The 18,715-nt window shown below is 45.1% G+C and overlaps 1 protein-coding gene across 1 annotated transcript in view; it reads right to left on the reverse strand.

The window, feature by feature from the left end:
• The window catches only part of MPZL1 (myelin protein zero like 1), a 59,360-nt gene that overhangs the window by 12,185 nt on the left and 28,460 nt on the right, over nucleotides 1-18,715 (reverse strand). The window contains exons 2-4 of the mRNA XM_027610044.2: nucleotides 6,898-7,064; nucleotides 2,734-2,947; nucleotides 1,881-2,013 (exon numbers count right to left, since the gene is read on the reverse strand). Coding sequence (XP_027465845.1) covers nucleotides 1,881-2,013; nucleotides 2,734-2,947; nucleotides 6,898-7,064 — 514 coding nt within the window. The remainder of the gene's footprint in view (nucleotides 1-1,880; nucleotides 2,014-2,733; nucleotides 2,948-6,897; nucleotides 7,065-18,715) is intronic.

Raw genomic sequence — 18,715 nt, forward strand, 5'->3', positions numbered from 1 at the left:
AATCTTAGAGGTTTGGGGAGGTCCACATTCAAGTGTGGTTACTAAGAACAAAGCAAACTGTGTGTTCTGTGAACTGTGTCTTCTCTGAAACAGGAAGCTCTAAGCTCTGTATTCCCAAACCAAAATGGTCTGAGTATCTAACACAAAGAGGGTCTCAACCACCAATAACACAATTCACATATGAAAGAACACAAGAACACTAAAACACACACACACACACAAAGCCACTCTACATGAAGAACATATATATATATATTCTGATGATCATAAAACCTCCGGGAAAGCTGACAACCCAATTTCCCTGGGATGGTACGCTCAACAAGTTGCTAATGCAAACACAGGACATATTTGTGGACAAACTATAATAACTGTTGGGTTAGCTCAGAGCTAGCTGGTTAGTTGTCGACAAGAGGGAAGGGCTGAATACATACACGTCAATGTTAACAGCAATGGGATTAGTTACCATGTGTCTAGTGGGAGTGGAAGAGGACCCCAGCCCTGTTACAGTCCCCGTGTGTCCTCTATGTCAGCCTTCCTTAAGAAGTGGAAGAGAAGCAGGATCTGATCCCGGCACACCAAGGTAGAAAAAGCAGGGGAGGGGGGAAAAAAAACCACAGTAAGAAGAGAAGCAGCATTCACGATGCCATGCAGGATTCTAAGGCACGCTTTTCTGCCCCCTTCTGACTCCCAAAGCAAGAACTACAGACCCTGGCGGGTCACTACCCTGGATTAGTCTCATGTTGAAAACCAACGCTCCAGTTACAGTTCATCGTAAAGCACTCACCATGCAAAAGGGAAGAGAGAGTCAGCAGGACAGAAGCATTCCAAGCAAACAAGATCCGAATTTGAACACTCAAACGTGTTAGAACACGGCACTCCTAAAGACTGGAGCAGCACAGGGGGCCAGGGCTCCCACTGCCCAGCAACACGGGGGGTCCAGGGCTCCCACCGCCCAGTAGCACGGGGGCCAGGGCTCCCGCCGCCCAGCAGCACGGGGGGCCAGGGCTCCAGGGCTCCCGCCGCCCAGCAGCATGGGGGCCCAGGGCTCCAGGGCTCCCGCCGCCCAGCAGCACGGGGGGCCAGGGCTCCCGCTGCCCAGCAGCACGGGGGGCCAGGGCATGCAATTCTTTGAGCACACTCCCTTCAGGCTGCTGACGAGCCTGTGCACAGGGGGCCCGGCTCGTGTTGCAGCCCGAATCCGGCCTCCGCTCGGTCTTACCCCAGGAGTCCTACAGAGCTTACATGGGCTAGCTGTCCAGCTGGAGCGGGGGAGAGAGAAGGTCCTTCAGTTAGACACGCACCCTCTGCTCCGAGGTGCTCTCTTTGAGAAGCCATAAACAGAAAGAAAATCTACTTCTCTTTATTGCTGGTACATTGTGGTGTTCAACTCTTTGTTATCCCAGTTTGGAGAAGTCCAGCCATGCATTCGAGAATGATCAAAGCAATAAAACTGCTTACAAAACAACAGAAGGGAAAAGCCCTCATCATCACATCTGTTGGAGTTGTTTATTAGCACCAGGCTTTGGGACTAGCGCTTTATATTCACCCAACTGAAAAGAAGAACCTTGTGCGATTACTACCAAGAGATTCAAACCACACCGATAGTGGGAAAGGGACGTCTGTGGCTTTGTGGTCCTAACTGTGGTCCGTCTGTGGCATCGAACCTGAGACAGGCACTTTGGAGCGAGCAGAGTGCCACAGCCCACGCTTACCCACAGGCCACTGCTCTCCGCTGCCCCCCAAGGACACACTCCCCGATTCCAATGTGAAAGCAAACAGTAGCTCATACTTCACCCTTCTTTTTCCACAAAATATGCACCAGTTTTATTCCTTTCCTCCCCCCACCTTGTCCCCCTCCCCCCCAAAGCACTGTTTCTTACCCAGTATAATCCCGTTTAGAGTTTCTCCTTCTATAGAGGACAGCCAGGATCATGCTGATGAGCAGAGTGAGACCTAGGACCACAGCAGTAACTATACCCACTACCACCCAAACTGGAAACACGGGCAAGATCTCTAGAGAGAAAGAACAAAATCGTTTTAAGGTACTTTCCTACCAAGAGAAGAAGTGGGATTTTATTGAATTAATAAGCAAGTGCTTTAGCAGTTTCCACTTCCTCTTTTATTGTCCACATTATGAGCACCTAGTGTCTAAATGATGAAGTACAAATATTAATGGATGAAGAATGAGCTACAGAGCAAAGCATTTCTACGCACACAATCCCTCCCTCTCAATGCTCTAAAGTCAGAGAAATTCCAGGGGTGTGAATTTACCTGGCTCTCCAACAAAGCAGACTTTGTCTCAAAAGGAGACACCAGAACCTGCATTTCCTGCTTATTTTCCAAAAAAGGGAAGAGAAAAGCTGTCCTGCTTTTGCAGATGTGAAAACTTTCTCTCGGGGAATATGGAAGCAATATTAATCTTTCCCACTGCCCACCTCATCCAACCACCGTGAATTCGGTCTGACTTCTAATTAATACTAAAGAATGAACACTGCTGAATTTGGACCAGTGGGCTCCAGGGACACAGATGAAGAAGCCGGCTAGTCCAGCTGGGGAAGCAGGGGCGCCCTGAACCCGTGCCAGTGAGCGAGCCGCAGGTATACGGGGGCAGGGTCTTGAATGTAGTACAAACACACTCCTTCCCAACACGCCCAGAAATTTAAGACTTGCTCTCCACCTAAGCCTGAGATAGAAGGGACTGTGCCACCACTGCCAAAACACTCAAGGAGATACCTTTCTCTACGACATAGAGCCTAATGTGTCCTGGTTGGGCAACAATGTCAGGAGGGTTTTTGACGTCACAAATATAGGTGCCATTGTGTATAAACTGCATATTTTCTATGTTGATTGACGCATCTTTCTTGTCGAGGTCTCCAGCCCAGCTGATTCTGTCCTTAAATGGTGGGTAATTCCCAGGATACACTTGCCCTTGGGAGTAGTGGAAAAACTGCAATTAGAAAAAAAGAACACATGAGCTCTTCTCAAAGGCAGGCACTCTAAACTGTGTAACAGGCATGCTGTGGAAGGTTCTTTTCAAAAGACTTCATAGAGAAAGAAATACAACTTCATATGACAAGTGAGCTATGGAATAGAAGCGAGACCAGAGTTTAGAAATCACAGGGTTCGATCCTATTTCAGTTGAAGAAATAAACTCGTGTATCATCTCAAATCTTCTCAATATGCCACTGATGAAATGATTACTCCCCATTTTTTTCTTTTAAAGATTTTATTCATTTATTTGACAGAGAGAGACACAGCAAGGGAAGTGGGAGAGGGAGAAGCAGGCCTCCCACAGAGCAGGAAGCCCAATGTGGGGCTCGATCTCAGGACCCTGGGATCATGACGCCAGCCAAAGGCAGATGCCTCAACGACTGAGCCACCCAGGCTCCCCTCCCCATTTTTCATACATAAGGAAAAGGAGACTGAAGGAAGCCATTTCCTCAAGGTCACAGTGATAACGGGGTGGATCCAAAGTCAAAGTCAGGACCATCTGACCCTTCAGAGCCAGTGACCACACCATGTGAATCCAAATGTTTCCGTCTGAATTCACAAAGTTTACCATTTAGTTCTACAAAGACCTGAAGTAAGCAAAGCCTAAAGTTCACAGATCAGTTAGTTAATCTGAAGGGTTTCTCCCTCTTATGTATTGGTTTCCTAAGGAAATGTTACAGGTGTGTGAAAGGAAGCCCAGACACCGCAATGTCCTCGCTTCTCTTTGAAGATTCTGCCTTCAGCTAACTTTCCTCACACCTGCTTTTAGCAAAGGAACTCATTTCTCAAAGAAACCTTGTCAAGCCCTATGTCAGGCTTGAATTTTCCTGGAAATCTGTAAAAACCAAAGCATCCAGCTCATCTTATTAAACATATTCTGATACTTTCATGTTAAAAGATCTTATATCAATAGCTAAGCATTCTGGAATTACCTGTAATCAGGTTGGTATGTAAGTATAAACTGAGTAGCCTAATATGCTCATGACAAATACAGCATGTTCTTTGTATTAAGTCTTACAGACTTGCCTCAACCCACTTGACAAAAATGTTTTGAGCATACATGGAGCCAACTATTTGAGAGAGAGTTATTACCACTGGGTGTCTTCCTGGTGATGTTTTATTTCCTATAGACTAAACAATGCCCCTCACATCCACTCTTACCAAAGACTTCAGTTGGGAAAGCTTCACAGGTTTGGACTTTTTTTTTTAAAAGATTTTATTTATTTATTTGACAGAGAGAGACATAGCGAGAGAGGGAACACAAGCAGGGGGAGTGGAGAGGAAGAGGCAGGCTTCCCGTGGAACAGGGAGCCCGATGCAGGGGCTCGATCCCAGGACCCTGGGATCATGACCTGAGCCGAAGGCACACGCTTAACAACTGAGCCACCCAGGCGCCCTGGTTCGGACTCTCTTGGGTAAACTTATGTGCGCTTGATTTTGCATCTATAGGAAGCATGTTCTACACTGGGGCCATGTTCACAAGAAGAAGCAGACTATTTCCCCATGACATTTGCATGATTCCTGCTCTTACTCACTCTTGTGCTACCTTATACAGAATCACACCCAGCTGTACCAGTGAGTAAGTTATCTAAATCTACACTCCTGGACTTGTCCCCAGCCTTCCTTCCTTCTCAGGCATAACATGCAGGGCATCTTCCTTTTTTGTGCACATCCTGGGGGACACAGGTCCACTTAAGAATTTGGAAGTCAGGGGGCTCCTGGGTGGCTCGGTTGGTTAAGCGACTGCCTTCAGCTCAGGTATGATCCCGGAGTCCTGGGATCAGGTCCAACGTTGGTCTCCCTGCTCAGTGGGGAGCCTGCTTCTCCCTCTGACCCTCTCTCCTCTCATGCTGTTTCTCACTCTCTCTCAAATAAATATTAAAAAAAAAAAAAAAAAAGAATTTGGAAGTCAGGTATATATATTCCCACCCAGTGCCAACAGAGATTTTGTTTTGGAGACTTATTTCAACAGAAAATATGTAGCTTTGATGACATCACATATGAAAATGAAGCCACTTAGGCTCAACATAAAAATGGTTTTATTCCAGGGGCTGCAGTCATCTCTATACACAGCCCAAGTTCTCCCAAAGGAGACCCTCAGGAACTCATGATGTAGAAATAATGGGCAGGTAGTCACTCTGTTCTTTCAGGAAAGGCATCAAGGGGAAATTCTTAGCACAAAGACTCTCAGCAAAAAAAGACACTCAAAACTTCCACAGATGAACAAACAGCAGCTTCTAGAGTTTCTAGACCATGCATTCTCAACAGGGGTGACATCTCTCACAGTGGGGGCAAATACTGGCTCTAAGGGTGGAGAAGGATAAAAAAAAAATCTTACTCTTTTTACAAATAAAGCACAAATAAAGATGTAACAGTATATCTGTGGTCTTAAAATTTCACAGAAGGGGGACAGAAATTAGGAAACCATGTTTCAAAAAGACTCCTTAGGAAGGTGATAATGAATAAAAAGATTGAGAAACACTGCTTTAAGCAATCCTTAAAGCTTAGAGACAGTAAATATTATTAACAAATTTTTCCATCTGAGAGAGAAAGGATATGTAAGGGAAATAACAGAGCAACTAGAGGGAAACAAAACAGGGTTTGAACAATTCCAGCTTGTGTGGTGTGACCTTGGGTAGGTCATGACCCCCTGAGCAGTTTCCCGTGCCCCCCAAATCTGTAGTGGGGAAAACACTTGTTCCTTGCAAGGGTGAGGAGGCAATGTGACAGAAGGCATGTGGGGGGCTCAGCATCCAGACAATGCTCAACGATGTAACTCGTCATCATGCAGAAGAAGAATTTATCTCAAAGAGAAGTGGCAGACTCTGTCCCTGCCGAGGACCGACACCCTGAAATGTGAGACCCTGCTAAAGCACGTCCACGTGCAGATGCAACAACAGAAACAAGATAAACTGTGCACGTTAGCACTGCAGGAGCCAGACATGGTCCTGAGCACCTGACTTGAACAATCCTCTGTGACCCTCATAGCAGCCCCAGGGGGAGGTCTGCTCATCCCCATCCTCCAGACAAGAATCAGGATGGTTGGGGCGCCTGCGTGGCTCAGTCGTTACGCATCTGCCCTCAGCTCGGGTCATGATCCCAGGGTCCTGGGATCGAGCCCCACGTCAGGCTCCCTGCTCGGCGGGGAACCTGTTTCTCCCTCTCCCTCTGCTCCTCCCCCAGCTTGTGCTCTCTTGCATGCTCTCTAATAAATAAAATCTTTAAAAAATAAATTAAAAGAAGAGAAAGAATCAGGATGGTCAGTCCACGTGGAAGCACCCCATTGCTCAGCTAGCACTTAGCTACTGACTGACTAATCTTCCTGTCAGCTCTCCGGGGCCCGCTTTGTTCTGCCCCTCACCTTAGTCTGAAGTCCCCCATGTACCATTCATTCCTACCCCTAATTGTTCCCGTTCTGAGGACCCTACACAGCCCCCACACAGTAAGTTTCCATGACTACTGCTGAATCAGATGGACTACAAATCAAAAACCTTCATACTTAAATCAGAAAGGAGTGTGTGTGTGTATAAAATAGGAATACTTCAAAGAAATACAAATAAAAATGGGGTAAACGAAAGCTGAAATGTGGAGGATAAACCGGGATTAGTCAGCAGGGTCAACTAGAAGCTACTTGGTGGAAGAGAAATTCCATAAGGGGATTTGATGGAGAAGAACAGGGGGCTGGAAGGAGGAGAGTGCCATCCATGTAAAGCCAAGGAAATAACTGCCTTTAAGGGATGCTGAGCTTATTTTTTTCCTGGAGAGTTTGAAGCTAGAGAAGGGCCCCGGAATCTACGTCAACACACTCGTGTGGGAAATGAACCATCAGAAGAATGGATATTCATTATACTACAGCAGCGAAGAACCCGGGAGGAAGGCTCAGCAGGAGGAAGTGAGCATTCTTACCGACACAGTGGTGTCGGTGCCCTCGGGCTGGAAGCTCCAGGAGACAGAAGTCAACGTGCCGGTGGTGTTAGTGGACTTGAACTTGCATGTCAGCTTCCCTTGTGTCCCATTTGCCACGAAGATTTCTTTTGGTGTATATACCTCCAAGGCTGATGCACCAGTGGTCACTGGAGAAAGAACAAGGAAAGCTTGAGTAGGACTTCGCATAAATACCACAGTCCATATCTATTAGAGAAGACAACAAAGATAACGAGAAAGTTATTTGATATATACGGTATATCTGTTGCTATCGTGTACTACACATTTCTGGCCGAACAGTCCCCCAGCCAGGTCCTTCCGACAAGCACGATAAACTGCTGACCGTCTGGGATTCTGTTTTTGTTTTTCAGTAGGAAGATATTTTCACTAGTTCAGCTACACCTAATGTTTATGTTTTCTTTTAAATTAACAGATTTTATTTCTTAGAGCAGTTTTAGGGTTACAGAAACACTGAGCAGGAAGCCGAGGGTTCCCATCTACTCCCTCGCTCCCCGCCCCCACCAAGGTTCCCCTATTAGGAACATCTTTTGTTAGTGTAGTACCTGTGGCAGTTGTGGAGTCAGTATCGTTACATTATTGTTAACGAAAGCCCATCACTGACATTAGGGCTCACTCTGCTACACAATTCACAAGTTTTGACAATGTATCCACTATTATAGTAAAACACAGAATCATTTCACTGTCCTAAACATCCCTCGTGCTCCACCTATTCACTCCTCTCCTCCCTCCCCCTCAATCCCTGGCAACCACTGATCTCTGTACTGTTTCTTTATGCTTGCCTTTTCCAGACCACTATATAGTTGGAATCATACAGCAAACCTAGCCTTTTCAGATTAGCTGCTATCACTTAGCAATGTTTATTTAAGTTTCCTCCATGTCATTTTATAGCAAGACAGTTCATTTCTTTTTCCTGTCGAATAATGTCCATTTTATGGATATCCACCTCTCGGAGGACATCTTGGTTGCTTCCCTGATGGTCTACTTTTAATAATGCAGAGGGCCTATTTTTTTTTCAGTTCTTTAAATAGTTCTATTTACCTGTTAAATTTCAACTGCTAGGACACTGAACTTTTCTCATCTTCCATATTTAATGCAATTAAAGCTATTCTAGGTAAGCTATCATTTCACTTAAAACCGTATTTATGGGGGTCTGGGTGGCTCAGTCATTAAGCACTGGACTCTATAGAGTTCAGCTCAGGTCATGATCTCGGGGTCTTGCAATCAAGACACCCCCCCCACTGGACCCTGTGATCACTGGGGAGTCTGCTTGAGATTTTTTTTCCCCTCTCCCTCTGCCCCCCACCCCGCTCTAAAATAAATAAATAAATCTTAAAAAGAAAAGAAAAAGAAAAAAGCCAGGGGTGCCTGGGTGGCTCAGTTGATTAAGCCAGTTGAGTTGGGCTCCCTGCTCAGTGGGACGTCTGCTTCTCCCTTGGCCCCTCCCTGCACCCCGCCCCCCGCTTTTGTGCACACGGGCGCACACACACGCGCTCTCTCGCGTGTGCAAAAATAAATAAAATCTTTTAAAAAAGCCATATTTATTGTTTAACTGACCCTTTTCCTATGAGGGATTTAAGGCAAAAAACATGCACAACATATTTTGCTTTCCTTAATGAAATGGTATCTACTGTTACATTTCAGCGTGCTTGATACATATGTATTCAAGAACTAGCGACCACGCTGGGTCACCTTTTCACTTCACCCATTGAGTTTATTCAGTTAGCCTAAGCCCAGAAATAGTCATTAAAATGTCTATCACTTATAATATAAAAATAGCTCCTTTTTTCAAATCTGTAAGCAGAGCCAACTGTAAGAATTTTAAGGATTGCTGCTAAAATAATCTTCACTCAAAAAAGACATTTTCATGGATTAAATGAAGGTTAGAAAAAAAATTATTTAGCCAAAAATGAAACCAATTAAAGCTAACGTAGAAAAGATTATCTTCCAAATAGGATATTGTTTTATTTTTTTTAAAGATTTTATTTATGTATTTGACAGAGAGAGACACAGCGAGAGAGGGAACACAAGCAGGGAGAGTGGGAGAGGGAGAAGCAGGCTTCCTGCGGACCAGGGAGCCCGATGCGGGGCTCGATCCCAGGACCCTGGGATCATGACCTGAGCCGAAGGCAGACGCTTAACAATGGAGCCACCCAGGCGCCCCTAAGATTTTTTTTAAAGACATAGTTTGGAAAGAATCCATATCTGAAGTGTCCCAATTATTCTTAGAATGCAGAAGATGAGCAGAATAAGGAAGGGTACTGTCTGTCACTCGGGACTGATGATCATACTCAGAATTTTTTCTTCCTGAGGTCTTAACCATGACTCTAGGCCAAGGAGAACAGGAGTACTCCCCCAGTCCTCCCAACCATCTTCCAAATGTTTATTCTCAGGACACAATGGGCACTTTTGGCTATTCTTTTAAATAAACTGATAGCCACACTGCATCAAGCAGATTTTTTCTGCTAAAGAGGGTGGATTATTATTACAGAGAACAATGGATTATTATTTGTGGTCCAAACCTCAAAACAAGCCCTTCTTTCAAACAAGAAGCAAACAAAAGACGTTCCTTGCCATTGTGGGTAGGCAGAAAAGCAGCCCCAAGGCATCTGAGTTCAAAATGAGGGACAAAGCACAAGACGAGGCGATCTGACCAGCTTATTCCAGAAAGTAGCACTGGTTTCTAGTCCTTATTTACTCTGTGTCATTTTGACTAGTTTTCTCAACAGTGGTGAGCACTGCAAGGGAAGCCAGTCTACAAAGTCAATAAATAAAAGTCTCCTCAAGGGTTTTCTTAAACCAGATCCCTGCCTCAAGGCTGGCTTGCAAAATCTGACACCTGAGAGGTTATTTAAAGATGGAACTAGGCCAAGTGTCCAAGTTTACAGTCACTGAATTTTGATCATAAAGACTAACCAAATCCCTAAATGGCTTTTAGACAATCTATCTGAGACAGACTCAATTATGAGAGCTGGTTAATGAACAAGTGACTTAAAAAAAAGGGCGCCTGGGTGGCTCAGTCGTTAAGCGTCTGCCTTCGGCTCAGGTCGTGGTCCCAGGGTCCTGGGCTCGAGTCCCGCATCGGGCTCCCTGCTCGGTGGGAAGCCTGCTTCTCCCTCTGCCACTCCCCCTGCTTGTGTTCCCTCTCTTGCTGTGTCTCTCTCTGTCAAATACATAAATAAAATCTTAAAAAAAAAAAGTCACTCTTTGGCTAATTAGGACATGCAGCTCTTATAGCCAGGATTATGAATTCCAACTCTGGCCAATCAACAGTTCCAAAAAAAATAAGATGGCTCCACACTTAGCTAGTTAACATCTTCCCATCCCTGGCTCCCTCTCTTTCTCACCAGCACTACCCTGGTCCCAGTTCTTGGAGATCCCATTAGTCTTAAAACCTTCCAAAGCCCTAGTCTCTTTGTTTATCTTCTCTTTTCCTATAGTATCATCCTCAGGCCTATCCCAGCCACCCATTCCCACATCCGACCCTAGGCCGGGGCTCCTCAACCTCCGCACTGTTGAAAACTGGGCTGCACTGTTCTCTGCTCAGGGGCTGACTTATGCATGGCAGGATGTTTAGCACAGTCCCTGGCCTCTACTAGATGTCAGTGGTATCTTCTCCCCTTCCAGTTGTGGTAACCAAAAATGTCCCCAGACACCGAAACATCTCCTCAGGGCCGAACTGCCCATGGCTGAGAACCACGGCCCGAGACCCTATTATTAATACGAGCACCCCCTCCACATCTCAGGCTTCTCTACTCCCTGACTCCACCTCCTGTCTTTGCAGAGCACTTCCCCCAATACCCTGGAACTTTGCTGATCCTTCAGCCACAGCAGAACCTAAAATCCATCAACCCTCCAGTCTCTACGGTCTCTCATGCTCAGCAAGCACGTCTTCGTTTCATCCTCCTCAGATTGGTTCCATGGCGCATGACTGGACTCATCCCCTGGCTCTCTCTCTCCCCTCCATGCACTCTCCTGGCCAGACCTCAACCCAATCCTCTACCCCTGCCCCCCTGCATCTTCACCGAGGCAGTGGACTACAGACGGAGAAAAGCACACAATCCCACTGACTGGTCTCACCTGAAATTCAGGACCAGTAACTTCAAAGGGGGCTCTTAATGCTGCCCAGCAATCCTTCCCCATTTCCCCAGTCCATCTACTTGCCACTCTTCCTCTCGAACCTCGACTTCCCACCCAAGACTGTGCTTCCTATTTCACTGAGAAAACAGAAGCAATCAGAAGAGAATGTCCCCAGGTCCCCAACTCCCCGCGGCTGCGCCCACAAGCTCTTCCCTTCCGCCACCACAGGGAAACATCTGCGCTCCTCTCCAGGGCCGCCGCACTGTGCACAGGACCTCATCTTCTCTTGCCTAACTAAGGATGTCAATCCAGCAATTCTCCCTCTTTCTCCAGAATTTTTTACTCTCTCCCGAGTTACTGCCATCAGCCACATAACTGCCCATATTTATATTTATATCCCAGCTTTACGGGAAACAATCTTGACCCTGCATCTCCCCACCGCGATGGCTGTTTGTCCTCTTTTGTGCCCAATTTCTCTTCCATATTCTCTTGAATAAACCCAATTCAGGCTTTTATTCCCAGGACTCCACTAAAACTCTTCTTGTTAAACAATCCGATGACTCCACGTGGCTAAATCAACAGTCAATTCTCAAACCCCAACATCTGACACAGTTGATCGCTCCCCACTTGGAACAACTGTTTTTTCTCAGTTTGACTTCTGAAACATCACTCTTTGGTTCTCTTATCTCACCGCCTGCTCCTTTTCTAGTTCTCCTGACCTCCATATGCTGAAGAGTTCCAGACCCTTCCGCAGACCTCTTATCTCTACTTTTGATGGCCTCATTTAGTTTTAAGGCTGTAATTATCTCCTAAATGCTGATGACCTCTGTATGTACATGTACGTACACACACACACACACACACGTCTATGAACAACCTTACTTGGATCTAACTGGCATCTCAAATGATTATGTCCAAATTGAATTCCCGATTCCCACTCTCAAACCCACCGTTCCATGGCCTCTTCCGTTTCAGTAAATGTCAGCACCAGCCTTCCAGGGGCTGAGGCTTCCTGACGACTCTCTCCCTCACGACTCGCCCCCATGCTATCACAAAACATGTTGTGTCTACTTAGAAACGTCTCTCAAAAGTGATCTCTCCCTGCCTTGCCCCATGCCGCCATCTTGGTCCAAGCCATATCATCTTTCACTTGGGATATTTCAGTGGCTTCCTAAACTGGTGTTTCTGCTTCCACCTTCACCCACTTAACTGCAGCCAATCCATGGGGAGGCCAGAGAGATCTTTTTAAAATACGTATCAGACTGTATCACTCCTCTGCTCAAAATACTCCAAGGGTTCTCTGCATTCGCCAGGATCAGGCTCCCAGGCCCACAACTCTAGCCCAACTAGGAGCCCAGCTCTAGCCTCTGCTCAGACCTCGCCTCCCAGTCTCCTCCCTCAGCCACGCTGCAGCTCTGCCCACAATGAGCGCCCCCAGGTACACAGAACGCGGAGGACAAAGAGATGGGAGGTATCCTGGGGCGTCGTGATGCCATGAGAGACAAGGGCAGAGTAAGGCCCGGTGGGGAGGGCCAAGGCTGGCGCTCTGCCCAGCTGCTCAGTGGCCACCCTTGCTTCGAGGCCCGCGGCTGGCCAGTAGCTCTGCCAAGCACAGCGCTGCGGGTTCTGAGCACCTGCGCTGAGCAGGAATGGGACTGCGCCCTCTGGGCAAAGGACAGGTTTCTCTCTCACGCTGCATGCCCTGTGGCTCAGCAAGGGATGAGCTCACTGGTTTCTTAAACAACTGGGAATGGTTTGCTCTGTCCGGCCTCTCCCCACCCCCCACCCCCCAGTCACTGGGAGTATTATGGAAATACATAGTAAAATTATTGTGGAATTCAGATGGCTTGTCTTCACAGTCATGAAAGAGAGTCAGTTAAAATGGCTAAAAACGCAACTGTCCACGGAGATGTGGAGAAACTGGTGTTGTAAACCCCATCGCTCCACGCCACTGGGGCCTGGAATCCCAGTCTGAGTGAGATATTAAATAGGGATCTTTTCGGCCTAAGATTTAGGTTAGTGGCAAATATTGCTGTGAGAATTATTAAAGCTTTAATTCAAAATTCAGATGGGGAAAAGTCTCCTGTTGAATTCTGGAAAAACCAACTGCCTCAGGAATAAAAACACAGAAGTGAAATGAAATGAAATAAAAAGATTAAGTGACGTATAAACGTTTTTTATATCCTGCCAACTTTGGATTCTGAGTTATATATTAACTTACATGTAAATTTCAAAATGGTAACAGGCGCTGAGCTTACTTTCTTTCTGGGGGAAGGAATCCTGCTAAGTTACGCTCCCGTTCAAAGGGAAAGATACGGAACGAGGACAACCCTTCTTGTAGGAGATCAATTCAAATGAAAAGCCTGAAAAATAATCTGACGAGGAATCAAAAAGTTTGTAGAATCAACTCACCAGGGGTCATTCTACAGTAATCAAATGTGATACCCAAAATTTGATATTCTTCTTTTTTGGATGGAGAACCACAACAGCTTAGGAAAAAAACAAAGCAACAAAACAACATCCATTGCAACCACAAAGAAAAAAGCAAATTCAAGAATAGTTTGGCCAAGGGTCTGTTTCTTGACATGATCAATTTCTTTTTTTTTTCCTAAGATCTTTTTTTTTTTTTTAATTTATTTGACAGAGGGGGATGGAGGGAGAGCACAAGCAGGGGGAGCGGCAGGAAGAGGGAGAGGGAGAAGCAGGCTCCCCACCGAGTAGGGAGCCTGATGTGGGACTTGATCCCAGGAACTAGGGATCATGACCTGAGCTGAAGGCAGATGCTTAACCGACTGAGCCACCCAGGCAGGCACCCCAACATGACCTATTTCAGTATTTTGAATTACTGAAGTAATGCAATGTCAATAATGCCTCCTAATTAACATGCCAAATGGTCTTACGCCAAGTAAATTCAAACTCTCATACCATAAAATCATTTGAAATACACTGGAATAGCATTCTTATGAATGAATAAACACTTTCAAGGCGTAGACAGGGGCCCCAAAACTTAACGATGGATGCAGTTCCTTGTCATATCACTGCTGTTCCATCTGTAGTACCCGGTTCGTAAAAACCTCACCCTTTCAACAACCCCCACTACGTTTTTCCTTGAAATTGAAAGAAGGCTTTTGTTTTGAACTTTTTTTTGAAACACTTTGATGTTACCAGTGTTTTCTCCTGCCTAAAAGAGTACAATCACGAATTTATTTAAATAGCTTTCTAGCCTATCTCTTGTTGGCTGTTGGTACACAGTGTTAATCTGATATCATAATATCTCCTAACACAAGCCTAAATATGACCTTTTAAAACATATTAAAAGAGAAAAACAAAAGAACACGGAACACGATTCAGATGGTGGGTGTTAGTGGAAGAGGGTGGAGGGGGCAGGATGAAAAAGGCACACACTACTGGTAACGTTTGATTTCCTAGGGTAGGTCGTGAGGGCATGGGGGCTCGTTTTAACATTAGCTCTGTAAACTGTACACACACACACTCCTTTGTATATATTTTATTTTTCATAATAAAAATTGTGTTTTTAAAGAAAGGAAGAGGGGCGCCTGGGTGGCTCAGTCGTTAGGCGGCTGCCTTCAGCTCAGGTCATGGTCCCAGGATCCTGGGATCAAGCCCCGCATCGGGCTCCCTGCTCCGTGGGAAAGCCTGCTTCTCCCTCTCCCACTCCCCCTGCTTGTGTTCCCTCTCTCACTGTGTCTCTCTCTGTCAAATAAATAAAGAAAATCTTGAAAGAAAGAAAGAAAGAAAGAAAAGAAAGAAAGAAAGAAAGAAAGAAAGAAAGAAAGAAAGAAAGAAAGAAAAGAAAGAAAGAAAGAAAGAAAGAAAGAAAGAAAGAAAGAAAGAAAGAAAGAAAGAAAGAAAGAAAGACAGACATCAGTAAGCTGGTAAGAGATTTGCTTTTTAAATTCCAGAATGTTCCAGAGAAAGCATTCAGCACAGGTTTCCTTCACAGCATCAACTGTGACTCCTACAAGCAGGATGGATAAAGTACAGCCAACGGATGATGTGTGTCAGTGGAAACTATGCAGATGCTGGGCCAGAGGCCTCCCATCCTCAGAATAGGGCCACTCTGCCGCCGAAGTGGGCTCCTTTCTTCTATGAACCAGGCTCTCTATTTTGGACCTCCCTCAGCTGGATAGTACAAAGTAAGTGAGACTATTAAAAACATACTCTATTCAATGAACCCTAAATATTAATAAATTGAGCTTTTCGGGGCACCTGGGTGGCTCAGTTCATCAAGTGTCTCCCTTTGGTTCAGTCATGGTCCCAGGGTCCTGGGATCTAGTCCTGTATCAGGCTCCCTGCTCAGCAGGAAGTCTGCTTCTCCCTCTTCCTCTGCCCCTCCCCCTGCTTGTGCATGCTCTCTCTCTCTCTAAGAAATAAATGAAATCTTTAAAAAAAATTAATTAAGCGGGCGCCCGGGTGGCTCAGATGGTTGGGGTCTGCCTTCGGCTTGGGTCGTTATCCACGGTCCTGGGATCGTGTCCCTCACCGGCGTCCCTGCTCAGCAGGAGCCTGCTTCTCCCTCTGCCTCTGTCTCTTATGAATAAATAAACAAAATCTTCGCCTGGGTGGCTCAGTTGGTTAAGCGACTGCCTTTGGCTCAGGCCATGATCCTGGAGTCCCCGGGATCGAGTCCCACATCGGGCTCCCTGCTGAGCAGGGAGTCTGCTTCTCCCTCTGACCCTCTTCCCTCTCGTGCTGTCTATCTCTCATTCTCTCGCTCTCAAATAAATAAATAAAATCTTTTTAAAAAATTAATTAATTAAGCTTTTCACTTGTCAGGAACACACTCCTTACACTCTGTCTGCAGTTATGCTCCGGGCCTCAAACTACAAGTGACTTCCTCACAGCCTTTGCCCAAACTCCCCACCCTGTGCTTCCCCCACCCCCACCCCCACATCCTGCCCTGCCCAGCTTGGCCCTGTGAAGGCCCCCCCTTACAGTCTACTGGAATGACTGGCTGTCTGTAACCAGAGGAGAGTAGGGACTGTGTCTACCTTGTTCATCATCATATTCTCATTACCTCACAAATGCCTTTTGTCAATGTGTTCAACAAACATTTGTTTGAAAGTTGGAACAAAGGAAGGAAGGAAAGAAAGAAAGAAAAATAAAACATACCAACTAAACTCAGATAAGCTCAGCCATAAAAAATATACTTGCTTCACAACAAATGCCCTTAGGATAATGCCCCAAACACTGTTTGCAAGAGATTACTCAGGGCCTAGTTAGGATGCTGACAACTATCTTGGAGGACGTTTAGATAGGTTTCAAGAGTCTTCTTCCAATCTAGATGAGAGAATCATCTTTTGCAAGGAGACTCAAAGGAGACTCATCTTTTGAAATGTTCAATAAGGAAAGTGTATGTACTACTTTAAGACCCAGAATAGACAGTCTTGAAAAAGAAAAGCAAAGCTGGAGGCATCACACTTCTAAACTTCAAGTTATATCACAAAGCTGTAGTGATCAAACCAGTATGGTAGTGACACAAAAACAGACCCACAGATCGATGGAACAGAATAGAGAACTCAGAAAAAAAGCCCCACAATCACACAGTCAGTTAATCTGCAGCAAAGGAGGCAAGGATATGCAGTGGGGAAAAAGACAGTCTCTTCAACAAATAGTGTTGGGAAAACCAGGTAAGCTGCACGCAAAAGAATGAAACTGGACCACTTTCTCACACCACACCCCAAAATAAACTCAAAATGGATTAAAGACCTAAATGTAAGACCCGAAACCCTAAAAATCCTAGAAGAGAACCCAGGCAGTAATTTCTCTGACATCAGCTGTAACAACATTCTTCTAGATATGTCTCCTGAGGCAAGGGGAACAAAGCAAAATAAACTATTGAAAGTACATCAAAATAAAAAGCTTTTGCACAGCAAAGGAAACAACCAACAAAACTAAAAGACAACCTATTGACTGTCATTTGCAAATGACGTATCTGATAAAGGGTTAGTGTCCAAAATATATAAAGAACTGTAACAACTCAATGCCAAAAAACCCCACAAACAATCCTATTAAAAATGGGCAGAAGATATGAACAGACATCTCTTCAAAGAAGACATCAGATGGCCAACAGACACATGAAAAGATGCTCCACATCACTCATCATCAGGTAAACGCAAATCAAAACTACAATGAGATATCACCTCCCACCTGTCAGAACGGCTAAAATAAAAAACACAAGAAACAAGTGTGTCGGTGAGGATGTAGAGAAATCGGACCCCGTGCACTGTTGGTGGGAAGGCAAGCTGGTGCAGCCACTGGGGAAGACAGTATGGAGGTTCCTCAAAAAAATTAAAAATTAAACTACCATATATTCCAGTAACTCCATTACTGGGTATTTACCCCAAAAATATAAAAACACCAATTCAAAGGGATACACGCACCCCTATGTTTACTGCAGCTTTATTTACAATAGCCAAATTATGGAAGCAACCTAAGTATCCATCAGCAGATGAATGGATAAAGAAGATGTCGTCTGTATAATACAATGGAATATTATTTGGCCATAAAAAATGAAATTTTGCCATTTGTAACAACATGAATAGATCTAGAGAGTATAATGCTAAGTGAAATAAGCCAGCAAGAGAAATTCTCGACAAATACCCTATGATTTCACTCATATGTGGAATTTAAGAAACAAAACAAACTAGCGAAGGGGAAAAAAAGAGAGAGACAAACCAAGAAACAGACTGTTAACTATAGAGAACAAACTGACAGTCACCAGAGCGGGGGGGGTGGGTGAAAGAGGTGAAGGGGATTAAGAGTCCACCTACCATGATGAGCACTGAGGAATGTATGGAACTGTTGAATCCCTATATTGTACACCTGAAACTAAGAGAACACAGGATGTTAAGTAACTGAATTAAAAAAAAAAAACCTTCATCCTGAAAAAAAATAATAAAAGTCTACAAAAAAACCCTTTATCTTGAAAAAAAATAATAGTAAAAGAGAAGTCTGTGTACTTCCACTAACACACAGCATTACTAAACTCCTCTCAGAGTCAATTCCTTCCACTCACGATCAGCATCCAGCCGGCCACATCTCTATCTTTAACCTTTTTTGCACCAACAGAGGTCTTTCTGTTTCTCAAATGAGAGACATTCAAAAGGTCCTGAATCAGGCCAGTCATTAACTAATCATTTGACTCCTTAAAGCCCTGGTATTTCTTCTTTGCCCTCCTCTATGTATGTACTGTTCATTTTTCTTTCCTGCTACCGCTTTTCTTTTTTTCAATCAACAATTCATTCTTTCAAACCACACTAGGACTCAGCCTCTGCCCTTAATGGACTGACCGTCTCATGGAGACAAACAAACTTCTACAGTGTGGTGATAGAGGCACAGCGCCTGCCCCCCCCCCCACCCGATGTGCGTGGTGCTAGCGTAGACTTTACACAGGCTAAAATGGGGCCCCCGGGTGGCTCAGTCAGTTGGGCGACTGCCTTCGGCTCAGGTCATGATCCTGGAGTCCCAAGATCGAGTCCCGCATTGGGCTCCCCGCTCAGTCGGGAGTCTCCTTCTCCCTCTGACCCTCCCCCCTCTCATGTATTCTCTCTCTCTCAAATAAATAAAATCTCTTTAAAAATAAAAATTAATCAATTAATTAATTTTAAAAAGGCCAAAATGTGCAAACAGTCAAGCAGTCAACACAAATGCCATGGTTGTAGCCAACCTGAACTGTGTC

This window comes from Zalophus californianus, chromosome 10 (genome assembly GCF_009762305.2).
Source record: "Zalophus californianus isolate mZalCal1 chromosome 10, mZalCal1.pri.v2, whole genome shotgun sequence".
NCBI classification, from domain to species: domain Eukaryota; kingdom Metazoa; phylum Chordata; class Mammalia; order Carnivora; family Otariidae; genus Zalophus; species Zalophus californianus.